The sequence below is a fragment of the Canis lupus genome, chromosome 26 (genome assembly GCF_048164855.1).
Source record: "Canis lupus baileyi chromosome 26, mCanLup2.hap1, whole genome shotgun sequence".
NCBI classification, from domain to species: Eukaryota; Metazoa; Chordata; class Mammalia; order Carnivora; family Canidae; genus Canis; species Canis lupus.
In genome coordinates, this window is record NC_132863.1 from 35,898,813 (window position 1) to 35,914,408 (window position 15,596).

General features: G+C 45.6%; 1 protein-coding gene across 2 annotated transcripts in view; it reads right to left on the reverse strand.

Moving 5' to 3' along the window:
• The window catches only part of SLC13A3 (solute carrier family 13 member 3), a 74,676-nt gene that overhangs the window by 38,737 nt on the left and 20,343 nt on the right, over positions 1 to 15,596 (reverse strand). For both annotated transcript variants that reach the window (XM_072801314.1, XM_072801315.1), the window contains exons 2-3: positions 9,212 to 9,477; positions 6,628 to 6,791 (exon numbers count right to left, since the gene is read on the reverse strand). In XM_072801314.1, coding sequence (XP_072657415.1) covers positions 6,628 to 6,791; positions 9,212 to 9,477 — 430 coding nt within the window. The remainder of the gene's footprint in view (positions 1 to 6,627; positions 6,792 to 9,211; positions 9,478 to 15,596) is intronic.

Sequence of the window (15,596 nt, forward strand, 5' to 3'; positions counted from 1 at the left end):
CACAGACTGTCCCCACCTGGCCCCTGTCACTCATCCATGGGGTCTGGTTGCCACCAGCACCCGAGCTGGAGAGCCCCAACATGAGGCTGTCCGCACTATGGCCCGGGCAGAGGAGAGCTGTGCGTGCACAACAGCAAACCGCAGTCATCAGTAGCATACACCATCCGGAAGGAGGAGTTTTGCGTCTTTATACGAGTAAGACGGAAAGATTTTATGCCAGGAATCATTTTTCTAATAATTATGATGATAGTAAACCCAATGAAGATAAAGTTGAGAAAACAGGAAAACCGAGACACTGAATGTTCTTAACCATTTACCCAGGATCTGCCCCTCGGCTCCCTGTGACCGCAGTGACCCAAGTGATCACGCAGAAGAAATGGGCCAGTGGGGCAAAGTCTCCAAGACGGCTGGCTGGTTAGGAGCTGGGAGCTTACGGGAGGTCTTGCTGAGATAATACGAGTCCCTGAGGGGCACTGAGGACTTTCACGCTTGTAATCTGGCAGTTGCCTCCCGACAGCCTGGGAGAGCTAGGCTGGGGTTACTACCTTCTTCTTTACATCTGGGGAAACTGAGGCCCAGAGAGGGGGCTACAGTCTGGATCAAGATGACCCAGTGGGTCAGCGGCAGAGTCAGGCTTATTCCCAGGACTACTGATCCTGCACCTCTTGAATCTCCCTCCACCTCCCAGGGCTCCTACCTGGCTCTCAGCAGGTCTGACCTGGCCCTGCTAACTCTAGTCCAGCCTCCCCGGGGTGAATGACATGTTCTTGAAGTTCAGGACACTCAGGAAATAGTTCTTGTATCTAATTAGGGTAAAGAGCACCCAGGGAAGGTCAAAGCACCCCCCCAAAGGTAGGGAAGGTTGACATCCATGAACTCATTCAGAACTTAGAACAACCTGGACAGGAAGTAGTGAGACCTCATTTTATTATTATTTTTTAAGATTTATTTATTTGAGAGAGAGAAAGAGAGAGAATGTGTGGCCAGGTTCACAGGAGCCAGGGGAGAGGGGTGGCGGGCAGAGGGAGAGAAACTCAAGCAGACTCCCCGCTGAGTGCAGAGCCGAACAACTTGGGGCTAGATCTCACACCCATGAGATCATGACCTGAACTGAAACCAAGAGTCAGAGGCTCAATCAACTGAGTCATCCAGGTGCCCTCCACCCTCCACACCCCCACCCCACCATTTTATATCGGAAGATGCTGAGCTTTAGAACAGCATTCCTAACCCATTCATTCATTTATTCATTAGTTTCACACATTTATTGAACACCTACTATGTGCCAAACAGTGTTCTGGGTGAACAAGACTCCACCAGTGGAGGTTGTTCATGGCAATGAGAAGACTTGACACAAGTCCCCATGGAGCTCAGAGTCCACGGAGGAGACAGGTTACATACAAATAAATCCCTCTTGACCAGGCCTTGAAGGAAACATAAAGGTGCTCCAAGGTATAGGATCTTATCACCAGCTCCTCCCTAATCCCAGAAAGCTTACAATGGCTTTTATACAACTGCCACATATTAACTACATCCTGTGTGTCAGGCTCTCCTGTCTCATGGAAGCTTCACAGCAATATGTACGAAGTGGGGAGTGTTGTTCTCATTTCACAGATGAGGAAAGCGTCTCAGAAAGAGACCGCCCTTTGCCAAACTGCTTCTGGCCTCGTGAGTGAAGAGTGAAGCAGGAGGGCAATGCTTAATCCAGCCTAAAAGATGGCTTTGGGAATGATGCTGTCTTGAAAGGTGGCAAGTTGGCCTTCTTTGGGCAGAGAAAAGGACAGAGATGGTGATGGAGTTTAGATTCAAAAATCAGACGGACCCCCTGGCTGAGGGACACTGGGCAAGTACTCCACCCATTTGAGCACCAGTTTCCTCCTCTGTAACATGGGCATGATGACAGGGCCACCCCTGCAGGGCTGTGGTAGGGGGTCTAATGAGAATGCACGTAGGGTGCTGGAGAAGCCACCACCTCCATGACCCCTCAGTCCCTCAGGCAGGATGGGGAGCCAAGCTGGGAAGAGAAACTGAATGGAAACATCAGGGCTGCCCTCCAAGATTGAGGATGCACCCCTCTCCCTCCCCGGGTCTTGTCCAGCAAGTTTTGCCCTGCCCCAGGCTCTGTCCCGTTCTGACGTGATGCTTACAAGCACAGGTTCTAGATCCAGGCAGAGATCAGCAACTAACTCCACTGCCTTGGGGAAATAATTTTGCCTCCCCAAGTCTCAGTGTCCTCATCTGTAAAATGGGGATCATTTACCTACTTCCTAGCACATTTCATTATGAAGATGAAATGAGCCAATGGGTATGAAAAATATAGCACACGTCTGGCGTATGAAGGGTCTTCAGGGACTGAGAGCTCACGCTGTCATCACTGTTGTTGCTGTGGGTGTCCCTCGTGGACCTAGAGCCCCCAGGAGCCTCCCCAGCCCTGGCCTGGCCCACTGACAGTCTCTACCCCCCTCCACGGGTCTTCACGTCCTGCCGTCACGACAGAGCACACATACTGTGTGAAAGGGCACATCTCTTTGCCCTGGAATTAGCCTTGTTTTAGGTCTTAGGGCTGATCATTAATCAGTCCGTGCTCTCTGATCCCACTGCTTGCGAAAGCAGGTGTCTGCCCCAGCTTCCCAGGCTCTCTTAACCTCCTGACATCTTGCAGCATTTGGGAGAAGACTCTGGATTTCAATTTGCACCCAACACTGTGTGTGACCCTAGGCAAGTCCTTTCCTCTTCCTGGGTCTCAGATTTTCCATCTTTATAATGAGGGACATGGCTTTCAAACCTTTTTTTCTTTTTTGGCCCCTAGACTTTTTGAAAATAAAGAACAGAGCAAAACAAAACAAAACAAAAACAACTCTTGAAAATGAGGCAGAATGGCAGAGATTAAATCACCTTGGATTCAAAATCCCATAGCCATGGAGCCACCCAGGTATTTTGAATGCCTCTCTCCCCTGCTCATGCTTGTGCGCTCTCTCTGCCTCTCTCTCTCTTTTTACTTTATTTATTCATGAGAGACACACACACACAGAGAGAGGCAGAGACACAGGCAGAGGGAGAAGCAGGCTCCATGCAGGGAGCCCTATGTGGGACTCGATCCCAGGACCCCAGGATCACGCCCTGAGCCAAAGGCAGATGCTCAACCACTGAGCCCCCCAGGAGGCATTCTCTCTCTCTGTCTCAAGTAAATAAATAAAATCTTAAAAAAAAAAAAAAAAAGAAAAAAGAAAAAAGAAAACACACAAAAAAACAAAATACCGGAGCCACTATTTTGAAACTGTGACCTTGGAGGCTACTTTATCCTCCTTTTTTTTTTTTTTAATTTCTTCCCCAGTTTCCAATCTTCTAAATGAGGTCTATGCAGGCTTCACCTCCTGTAGACATAAAGCGCTGCGAAGAGCCCCAAGGCTCAGTAAACATCTGTAATTGTTTCCCTGGAAGCCCAGGGTTTAAACTAGGTAAAGTGGAGAAGCTGGGGTAGAAATGGGAGAAGGACCAAAGTCTTCACCACCTGTCACCACTCAGGGTGATGATGACACAGTTCTCTGGAAGCCTTGAGACTTGGGGGGAAACAGTCTGAAAACGAAGGAAGCAAATTCTGGCCTATGGGCTGAATCTGGCCCACAGCCTACTGACTCAGAATGGTTTTTACATTTTTAAATGGCTGGAGAAAGCCAGTAGAAGCAAATACTTCATGATGTAAAAAAAAAAAAAAATTAAGATTTTATTTATTTATTCATGAGAGACACACAGAGAGAGGCAGAGACACAGGCAGGGGGAGAAGCAGGCTCCCTGTGGGGAGCCCGATGTGGGACTCGATCCTGGGACCCCAGGACCATGACCTGAGCTGAAGGCGGATGCTCAACCACTGAGCCACCCAGGTGCCCCTCATGATGTAAAAATTACATAACATTTTAATTTCAGCACCCATAAATAAACTTTCATGGGCACCCAGCCATGCCCACTTATTTCGATCTTGCCTGGGGCTGCCTTTTCTCTGCAAGGGCACAGTTGGAGCAGTGGTGATGGTGTGGCCAGCAAAACCTAAAATATTTTACAGTCTGGTCACTTACAGAAAAAGTTTTCTGACCCCTGGTATAGAACATCTCTTCCCTTCCATGTGGAAGGCTTTGACCTTCAGAGGCTCTGTTACTTTACCAACAATGTGATTAATTCTGTTCATATCACTTTACCTCTCTGAACCTCACCAGTCAAGTACTTATAATGATCATTTCTAACTTGCAGGGCTGATGTGAAAATAAGACAAGCAAGACCCCTTACTGCCTGATAGGCAAATACCCATACCGCAGTGAATGAGATGAACTTAGATGGTACATGGATCAATATTTAGATTTTTAACATATATATTAATTCTAACACGCATTCAAAAAAAAAAAAAAAAACCCCATAACTAGCACTCAAAGCCCACGGTTTCATGAATCATGCTTGTTGTGTTATTTGGGATAAATGATCCAGAGTTCCTGGGCTGATCTGCCATCTATCCTACAACCTGTGCCTGGTCCTCACATCATATGCATGTTCCAGGCAGCAGGAGTAAAGGGCAGGAAAGGCGGGACCCAGGAGCTGCATGGACCGTTCCCACTCAATACTGGGGATAAACTAGAAATTTCTGCCCACGTTTGAATCAATTTAAAGCTTCCTTTTAAAATACATTTATGTAAATAGGGGTGTCTGGGTGGCTGAAGTTGGTTAAGCGTACAACTCTTGGTTTCAGTTCAGGTCGTGATCTCAGGGTTGTGAGATCGAGCCCTGCCCAGGCTCCACGTTGAACATAGAGCCTGCTTGGGATTCTCTCTCTCCCTCTGCCCCTCCCCATGCCTGCACACTGGTGCTCTCTCTCTCAAACATACATATATAAATAATATACATTTATGTAAATAAAAAGAAAGACTTTTTTAAAGCAGACCATGTGGCAGCCACTGCCACCATGAGGGAAAGACCAAGGGAATCACAGAGATGCCAGTGAAAAGTTCTGATATCTTCGTGCCTCTGAATCAATCCTGAAATTGCCTTTCTCTGACTTCTTGATGTGTGAGGAAAACGAACCCTTATCTTTCAAGCCACCTGCAGACAGACCTTCTTCTGCCTGCATTCCCACCAACACAGCTGGTTCCACGGGTAAGAGGGCACACTCTGGAGCCAGACTGCCCGGGTGCAAAGTTGAGCTCAGTTATTGATGTGCTGTGTGACTTGGGGAAGTGACTTCCCCTCTCTGAGCCCTTGCTCAGTCCTAAGAATGCAGCAGCTACTTATATTTTGTTTTGTTTAGAACAGTTTCTGAGGTTTAAGTGAAAAATCCTTCAGTAGGTGGCATGTTCTCACTCTTTGTTGTAGGATGCCCCTTTTTGGTTCTTTCTTTCTTTCTTTCTTTCTTTCTTTCTTTCTTTCTGTCTGTCTGTCTGTCTGTCTTTCTTTCTTTCTTTCTTTCCTTTTCTTTCTTTCTTCCATCTCTTGGATTCCCATTTCCCACTCCCAACCTTCCCAGAGCAACCATGCAGATGGGTTTAACCATAGCTTTTCATTTGCTGGTGTTCTTGCAAAATGGTCACTTGTGTGAATTTTTAATTTACATAATGGTATTGTCTTCTAGATCTCACCCTGGTTTCTTTTTCCAATCATGACTATGTTTTGTGAGATCCATTTCTATAACTACGTTCCTCTGATTCTTTGCTCCTACAGCTGCATGGTGCTCAATGGAACACACTTGACCTTTCCCCTCTACTGGTGGTCATGCTCATGTGGCTACTTAACTCATCACACCACAGAGAATGCTGCAGTGAACACTGTCACACCTGTCTCCTCGTGGACCTCTGTCAGAACTCCTTTGGCATTTGTATCCAGGAGCCAAACTGCTAGGTGACAGGGTATCTGCACTTTTTTTAAGGGTATGTGCACATTTAATTTGATTGAATATCTGCAGAATTCCCTTAAGAAAGGCTGACCTAGTACACACGTTCTCTGGAAGAACACAAGGGTTCCCATGGCCCCATTCTTGCCAACACGGGGCATTATCCAGCTTTCGTATCTTTGCTGATCTCACTGAAGTAAATCACATTGCATTTCAATTTGCATTTCTCTAGGTATTAATGGTTTTGAGCAACTCTTCAAATGCTCTAAAGCCAGGTTTAAGTATTGTATCTACTTCATAGATTTTTTAAAAGATTTTATTTATTTATTCATGAGAGACACACAGAGAGAAAGACACAGAGACACAGGCAGAGGGAGAATCAGGCTCCATGCAGGGAGCCTGACATGGGACTCAATCCTGGGCCTCCAGGATCATACCCCAGGCTGAAGGCAGCACTAAACTGCTGAGCAACCCGGGCTGCCCTAGATAGATGGTTTTGAGAAGTAGAAGAGATACTGTAGGCAAAGCGTTGACCTCATTACTCAGTACACAGTAAGCACTCAATAAATGAAAATCTTTTAAAAACCAAGGTATCAAGTTTTGACTTAGCTAATTCTCAGTTTTTATTATTATTTAAACACTTGGCACATAGTAGATGCTCAATAAGTGCATTCGCTTCACCCTCCTCTGCACCCTTTGGATGTCCTGCTCCAACTCCTCCACGTTGGTGGGGCCGCCCCAGTCCCTTTCCACAGCCTCACCTGTGTTCTCGTCACTCTGCCAGCTGAGGTCTTTCTGAGCCTCCTTCTGGCTGAAGAGACTTTTCAGGATGGCACTGGCGATGGGCAGCATCATGGCGGTGGAGGCAGTATTGCTCAGCCACATGGACAGGAAGGAGGTGGTCACCATCATCCCCAGGATGAGCCTGGGAACAGAGGGCATTAAAGGCACACCCAGAACGGGGGCCCAAGAGATTCTCTGGTTCTATTTTGCCGACCCTGAGGAATCCAGCCCACTCGTTTTACAGATGGAAAGTTAAGGACCAGAGAAGACAAGCCAGTGACCAAGTAGGGACCAGATTCACTTACCAGCCTTATTTCAGGTCTAAGGAAACTGATTCCACACATTTAAGTGAGCTGGCCACAAGCACCCAAGGTAAAAGTATCCAAAGACACGCCAACCCTGAAATTTTCTCTCCCTTGACCCCCCAGTCCTTGATGGCTTCCATTACAGAATAAAGTTGCCTTGGTTTGGCACCAAGACAGTCCACCATATCCCTCCAAACCATCTTCCCAGCCTCTTCTCCCACTTCCCCTCCCACTCCTACCAGGCACCTTCTTAGACTCCCCTGATCTCACCAACACACCCCAATAGGCCCCGATCTCTTGCCTGCCTGCCATTGCTTGGCCCCTCCTAGCAGCAAGAATCCAAATTCCATGATCTTTTTCCTTTACATTGAATTGTTAACCTACCTGGAATTTATCTAAATGGATAAGATGAAGTAAGATCTAAGTAGATTATCTTTTTCAAAGAATAAGCCAATTATTCCAACCCTCACCATTTACTGAATAATCCTTTCCTTTCCCATGAATTTAGATTTCTTCCAGAATATGTATCCAGCATTTAAAAATCTATTTCTGGACTAGTGTCATGCTGTTTTCATTGTTCTAACTTTATCATATGTTTGAATAACAGCCCCGCCCAGTCTTCAAGGTCAAACATAACCTGCTCCATGAAGTAGTCTACCGCTTACCTCTCCTGTGTGTTCCCACACCACATGCGCCCCTAAGGTTGGAATTCCGCTTTGCATTGGAATCAGTTCTATGGATAGTGTCTCTCCCACAGGACTCACAGTCCCTCCATGAGGAAACACAGCTACAGAACCTAGGAAAGGGCTTGACGTAGAGCAGATACTAGACACTTAGGAGTTATCTAGAACCTTCTTCTCCCTAATCACTACTATCATCGATTTTATCAACCCAAGAACTCTCAAAGCTATTTATCCTGTTCATCTCCACTCCCACCGTTCAAGTCCAGGCTGTCACCATTGCTTGTCTGGACACCCAGAACAGTCTCCTAACCAGGCTGTATTGGGTGTGTCACTCCTAATCTGCTCTCCACCTAGCAGCCTAGAGGAATTTTTTTTTTTTTAATGCAAATCTGGTCATGTCATTCCCCAACTTAGAACCTTTAAAATGCACAGATTCATAACCAGCAAGGATGTGGATGTGATTCAGGATGGAAATGAGGAGAAAAATGCATCTTTATTTTACTTAACCTCTAAGGGAAATTAAGCATTTCCTTTGGTGATAAACAAAGGCAACAAAGTTCAATAGTATTAGAAGTGCCTGGGACTAAAAAAAATAAAAATAAAAAAAAAATAAAAAAAAAGAAGTGCCTGGGACTCCGTTGCAATTAAGATCACAGATATTTTCAGATCATTTTATAATAGATGCAAATATCTTAGAATTTCACTGACACTCAAAACAGTCTTAAAACTGTGGCTGTTATTAGGCACTGAATCTAGTCACTGGATCTTACCATTTACTGTAAAGGAGTACAAATGGTACTATATCACAAATTTATCTGTTTTTAAAGTTTTATTTGGATAACTGCATTTTGTTGTGGCTGTTGTTTTAAATCCTGTGTGTTATGTGCTTTATACATTTAAAAACATTATTCTAGTAACGGATCCTTAGGTTGCAACAAATTGTAAAGGAAAAAAAAAAACACCAAAGGAACAGTGAAACCCGATTTTAAAGGCCATTTAATCTTCTTAGAATAAAAGTTCAAATCCTAGCCAGGAAGCGGAGGCCCTGCAGGAATGGCCCCTGCCTCCCTATCTCTCCGGGCCATCTTGCCTCCTACTCCCCACCTGCTTGGGCTATTAAACAGCAAAATGGGATGATAATGGCCAGGATTTATTGCACTTTACAGGTCTAAGTTATTATACTTTCATTTTAGAGGCAAAGAGAGAGAAGTTAAGTCGTTTCCCAGAGCAGGAAAGGTGGGTTTCAGACCCAGCAGTCTGGGAGTCACACTGCTAAGATGGATCTCTCTAAAGCAACTAGACACTAATCCCTGAGGACAAGGCCTGTGATAAGTATTTCAATTGGCTCCCCAGGTGATTCTTATGCGCTTTTGAGAACAGCCTAAAAGCCTGGCACTGGTCTGGCACACAGAAAGGGCTCACAAAATATCCAGGGAATGAATGAGTAAATGGAAGGTGGGATATGATGAGCTTGTTGGCCTGGGTGACCAGACCAGGAAGAGTGAGTTTGGGCTCCAAGAGATGCGGTCCCTCTGCCTCCCCACCTTTGGACTGGACCCATTACCTGGTCTTACCTGGCTGGCTGGACCCCAGCGAGCATTAGGATCTTGAGGGCGATTCTCCGGTGCAGGTTCCACTCCTCAATGGCACTGGCCATGATCAGCCCACTGAGGAAGAGGAAGTTGGTGTCCAGGAAGTACTGGGGGCAGACTTTGTTGGAGGGCAGGATGCCCAAGAAGGGGAAGAGGATGATGGGCAGCAGGGCTGTCACCGAGAGGGGCAGGGCTTCCGTGCACCAGTACACCGCCATGAGCAGGATGACAAACAGGCAGCGGCCTTCCTGTGGGGAGGGTGGGGGTGAGATGCAGCTCAGAAGGGTCAGTGGAGCCCTGAGTGATAGGGGGAGAAGAGATCCTGGGGTAGCACCCTGTGTTCCACAGGGAAGCTATGGAGAGGATGAGCACCCAAAGTTTTGACCTTGAGCAGTTAGCATCACCTATCTAAGCCTCATTTTGCACAACTATACAATGGGAAGGCAATATCTGTAGATTTTATAAGACTGTTTGAGGATTAAATGAAATATTCCATTGGGTTAGAAGTAGACCCCAAGACGAGCATGAGTGTGAAAATAGTTTACTTGAGGGAGGATCCCAGAAAGTTCTGGAAGGACGACAACAGAGAAGTGAAACAGAAGGAAGCCAATACAGACAGTGTATTAATGAGAAGAACACCCCTGTGGCCAGTTGGGGCTCAATCCTGATGGGGGCCCCTGAGAGAGAGTGTAGATCATGCTTCAGGGTTGTCCTTCCGGGAGACAAGGGAGGTGGCTTTTTACCTGCCAACTCCTGGCCATCACTGGTTGAAGGCTGCTCCTGAGAGCATTAATTCCCCCAAAATTCTTGCCTGCCCTGCATAGAGTGAGAGAACACACCAGTACAGAGCATCTCAGGTTCAGTAGGAGGCCACTGGCACGTGCAGAATGGTGAGTGCCAATGGAGACGTGGAGAGAGCACCAGTAGCAGTTACCACATCCATGCACAGCACTTACACAATGCCCAACACAGAGCTCACACTCTGTTAACAGTAATAATAATAAGCAATATTTGTGGGGCTCTAAAGTACTGGGAACTGTTTAATCCTCACAAAATCCCAGAGGAGTAAGTACCCCCATTTTATGTAGCAGAAAGCTAAGATGCAAGGAGGTCACTAGCAAGACAATGATTGTGCAGAACATGTCAATCTGCATCCAGAGCCATCGCTCTTAATCAAGTACCCCCCAACTGTTATTAGCTCAATACTAGAACCTATGACAATTTGAAGGGCAACATTGAAGATTCAGAACAAAATAGCTCAGTGGTTGCCAGGGCTTGGGCAGGAGGTGCATGTATTGGGGAAGGGGGGCTGCAAAGGAGTTCAAAGAAACATTTTAGGGTGATGGAAATGTTCTAGAAACAAGAGTGTCGTAATGACAATGCCTTCACTTCTGAAACATCAGCGTCTCATAAGATCCATCGTCAATAGTGTCTTATTGTTATTCACATGGTCACTATTTGAATAAAATTTCTTACTGTCCTGACCTTGCTTTCTTATGGTCTTTCAAGGCAATGACCTTGCATGTTCCAGGAAACACAGACTATTTCTTGAATTTGATGCTGTCTGGTACCATTTTATGCTTCTTACTTCTTACTCACAGTAGGTTTGGTTGACTTTATTCAGTGTCCACAAGAAATTGAACTGAATTTCATCCTAACAGAACATGGCATCGGCTACATGCAGACACTAGGACTAGTTAATCCATTTACCAGATGGGCAAGGGCAGGATCCGAGGGACTGACGGCTTTGGCAGCAATCCAAGCAAAGATTACCAGTGCCTAGGGTCTGGGAGAGTGGTAGAGGTAGTGAGAAGTGGTCAAATTCAGGGTGTATTTCCAAAATACAGGCTTCCAAAAGCCTGACAGCTTTGCTGAGGATCTGCTGGGTTGTGTAAGGGAGAGAGGGCAACCAGGAGGAATTCTAGTTGTTGGCCTCAGCAGGGGGAAGAAGGATGTAGTCACTTACAAAGCAGGGAAGACTGTGGGATACATCCATACCCATTTGCATACCTTGAGAAAATGCATCCTGTTTTCTCAAGAACCTGGCTGGAGTTGAGACCAGGAAAATGAGTGAGACATAGAGACTCCCTTGAGCCAGCAAATCTGACCATGCCAATTATAGAACGATTCTCGGTGGCTAGTTGTTCTCAAACTTGAGTGATCCTCGCAGACTCAGTCTACCAAGTCTCCCTCAAGCAGAGGTTTGCTGCCAAGTGTTTAACAGCTGGCTCTCTGAAAAGCTCTGTATGTGTGTATATGTGTGTGTGTGTAGAAATTTTTGATTACTATTCAGCGTGGTTAGGAAGTCACTCATGTCATTGACCCATGAATTCAGTTCTACTACGAATGTCAGTTTATCTTTTTATTTATGCTAGTGATTAAGACAAGAAGGAAACAATGAAGTATGTCAGAAATTCACTTGTTCACCAATGATGGGAGTGACTTCTGTACTGAATCAAATGATAGTTTTCAAATACTGGCAGATACTTCTTCTTCATTTTGGGGGGTGTGTGCATAATGTGTCCACTGTTGACGCAACATATTTTAAGTTTAATCTGCACTAGTAACATTTTCCGTCACTTTCTTAAATCTAGACAAGCAAAGGGCTCCTGGGTGGCTCAGTTGGTTAAGTGTCTGACTCTTGATTTTTGCTCAGGTCATGATCTCAGGGTTGTGAGATTGAGCCCCACATTGGGCTGGCGGTGGGCATGGAGGCTGCTTAAAATTCTCTCTCTCCCTCTGCTCTCCCTTGCCCCCCCCTCAAAAAAATAAATAAATAAAAGTCTAGACAAGCAATAATAAACTAAGCCCTATTTGCAGTGTTTGCCAACTTCTATGGTATAAATACCTCCACGTGGTTGATTTCAAGCTATCAAGTGAGCACTGAATGAGATAGGCAGAATCACACCACTACGTAGTACTTCCTCCATCCATACTGAGATAAATAACGCAGATACAGATACTCTCAAGATCTTAGATACTAGTAAAATAATCAGGAAATGGTGAGCTTTGAGTATCTATTACCTTTGTGTTAATATATTGAATCACAAGTTTGTATGATTTCATTTTAAATATCTATGTTCACGACTGGCTAGCAAAATTTATGAAAACTTGACAATCAGATCTGAGAGCTAGGACACATGCTCCAGGACACTGTTGCAGGCTTTCAAGCAGAACATCTGTGCAAATCGCTACCAAGAAATCTGAGTCACGTTCTGTTGCAAACTGGACATTCTTCAACCCATGCTTGGTATCATGTTCCATAATGCAACTATTTTTTTAAAAATAAACTACTATTTTCTGTCAAGTCTTACTGCTGGCTCAGGAAGACATGCCACAGCTATCTTATTTTTTATATACCACCTGACAGACCGACAGGTATCCTGGCTTAGAAGACATATGTCTACCTTAGCTCAGGCTTCTATAACCAAATCCCATGGGCTTAGTGGCTGAAACAACAGACATTTACTTCTTATGGTCCTGGAAGCTGGAAAATCTAAGATCAAGGTGTCAGCACATTTGGGTTCTGGTGACAGCTCTCTTCCAGGCTTATAGATCCCATCTCCTTATTATGTCCTCACCTGGTCCTTACTTGGTGTGTGCACACAGAAAGCTCTCTTTCTCCAAAGGCTATAATCCCATTACGGGGTCCCATTCTCATAAACTGATCTAATCTTATAGTTTCAAAAGGACAATATAGGGGTTATATGAATGACTTTCTACCATTAACTTTGATAACCTAGAAGAAATAGAAAAACTTTTCAAAAAATATAACTTATTCAACTATTAGAAAAAGAAAAAGCCAAATGTTTCAGTATCTATTAAAGGGGCAAAATCAAGCATCAAAAACCTTCCTAAAAAAAAAAAAAAAAAAAAAAAAAAAAAAAAAAAAAAACCTTCAAAAAAAGGCCTGCTGGCTTCAGTGGTAATTCTACCAAACATTTAAGGAATAAAAAAATACACATCTGGGCAGCCCCAGTGGCGCAGCGGTTTAACGCCACCTGCGGCCTAGGGTGTGATCCTGGAGACCCTGGATCGAGTCCCACATCAGGCTCCCTGCATAGAGCATGCTTCTTCCTCTGCCTGTGTCTCTGCCTCTCTCTCCTCTGTGTCTTTAATGAATAAATAAATAAAATCTTAAAAAAAAAATACACATCTTACATAAGCTCTTCCAAAGAATAGAGAAACGAGATACAATTCATTTTATGAGGTCAGGGTAACCCTGCTACTCTCTTACCCTGACGAGGGCATTGAAAAGAGTAATGCTTGAGCATGATGGGACTTGCAAAGCCATCTGGGAAACCAGTTTCCTTGTCTCTCCTGCCTCTCATCACCATGCAAAAGAATTATGGAGACGATGACAACCAAAAACACCAACATTTTCATGTATTAACTCATTCAATGATGGGTACTAATACTATCCTCTACTTCATCCACATTATAGGGGAAGATCGTCCCCTACTAAAAACACTTTAGAGCAACTGCAGGAGAGAAAAATAAATGTGACTTTTCAAAAACTTGCTTTAGAGCGATAATTCACATACAATGAAGTATATCCATTGCTAAGTAACCAGTTTGAGGTTTAACAAGTGTACATACCCACAACCCATCCCAATCAAGATAGAGAATGTTTTTGTTACCCTACAAAGTTTCCTTTTGCCCTTTCTCGGTCAATCCTCATGCCCCTTTGAAAACACTGCTGATTTTTTTTTTTTTTTTAAGATTTATTTATTCACAAGAGACACAGAGAGACAGAGAGGCAGAGACACAGGCAAAAGGAGAAGCAGGCTCCATGCAGGGAGCCCAACGTGGGACTCAATCCCGGGTCTCCAGGATTAGGCCCTGGGCCGAAGGCGGCACTAAACCACTGGGCCACCCAGTCTGCCCTGTAATTTCCATCACTGGAAGCTGGAAGCTGGTATTGCCTGTCCCTGGACTTAAATGGAATCGCACAGGATGTACTTTTGTACTTTTTGCTCGGTACAAAGTCTACGAGATTCATCCACGTGGTTGTGGGTATCAGCGGTCCATTCTTTGTTACTGTTGGGTAGTATTCCACTGTGTGACTATACCACCGTTGGTTTGTACCTCCTTCTGCTGATGGACATTTGGATTGTTTCCAGTTTGGAGCAATATGAGTAAAGCTGCTGTGGACATACAAATGCATCTGCTTTGGGGGTGACATCCTATGCATCCTTTTGTTCAGGGTACATATATGACACATTATGTAATGGGGGCAGGAGTGAGGGGTTACTGATAAATTCTGGCTCTAAGGGGTTGCCTTTCAAAGGCTCCGAGTCCCAGGCCTGTTTTCTCCCCCTTCCTCTTCTTCCCTCCCGCTCTCTCTCTGTTTCACTCTCTCTTATCTCTACTCACTCCCACTCCCACTCCTCCCTCCCTTGGTGCTCTCACCAAGATGTCAACACCAGTCCTTTGCGGAGGAACAGATAACAGCACATGTCGGCTGGGGAGGTGACCCAAGGAGAGTGGCAGGAATTGGGAAGTTGATCCTTGGCCAGAATGGGGGCTTTGCCAGTAAGTGGGTCAAGAGTGTGTTTCATTACCTCGCAGGTTAGTTAGGGCTTGGAGCAGGGCCGAGGTGACCCCAAATAACTTCCCTGCCCTAGCTGGGCTTCCTGTGGGCAAATGGATTCAGAATTGCCAGTTGGATGCCAGACATCTGGTGGGGAATTAATACATACCCCTGCTCCCCACACCCCCCGCCCCCATCCCTGTCAGGCTTGGAGGACAGCACTGACTCTGAGAGCAAAAATCTCCCAGGAGTCTTGGGGGCAAGGCCTGGAGAGTGGGCGCCCATACACACTGAGTGGTGGGCTCTCAGAGATCGGGCAGGCCGAACCAGTTCCCACCTCCAGGTCTTTGCAGCTGCTGTCGTCCCCTCTGCCGGGGCCCCTCCACCCCCATCTCTGTCCAGCTGGCTCCTGCTGGTTGTCTGGCCCTCATCTCAAAGGTCACCTCTTCAGGGAGCCCCTCTCTGGCCACACTATCGATTGTGGTCAGCTTTCCATTGTCTGGCCTTGTTCTTGTCAAGCACTTCCCAATCACTGAAGTACTTCTCTTTTGTTGCCTTATTCCCCCCTTTCATCCACCAGACCATGAGCTCCATACAAACACGACCCTTGTCTTTATTTGTTCACCTCTGTCTCCGGGGCCTCAATGGATATTGGCGGGATGAATGAATACATGATCTAAATCAGGCAGCACAAACACAAGGGCAGGGGACAGCTTAAGGAGTGAAGTGGGTTGGCAGAAGAAAAAAAAAATCCCATCGTTTTCTTGAGTCTGATTTGCACCTCTGGCAGTGCCGCTGTTTTAGTAGCAGGGAGACGGCTCTCACTTGACAGTA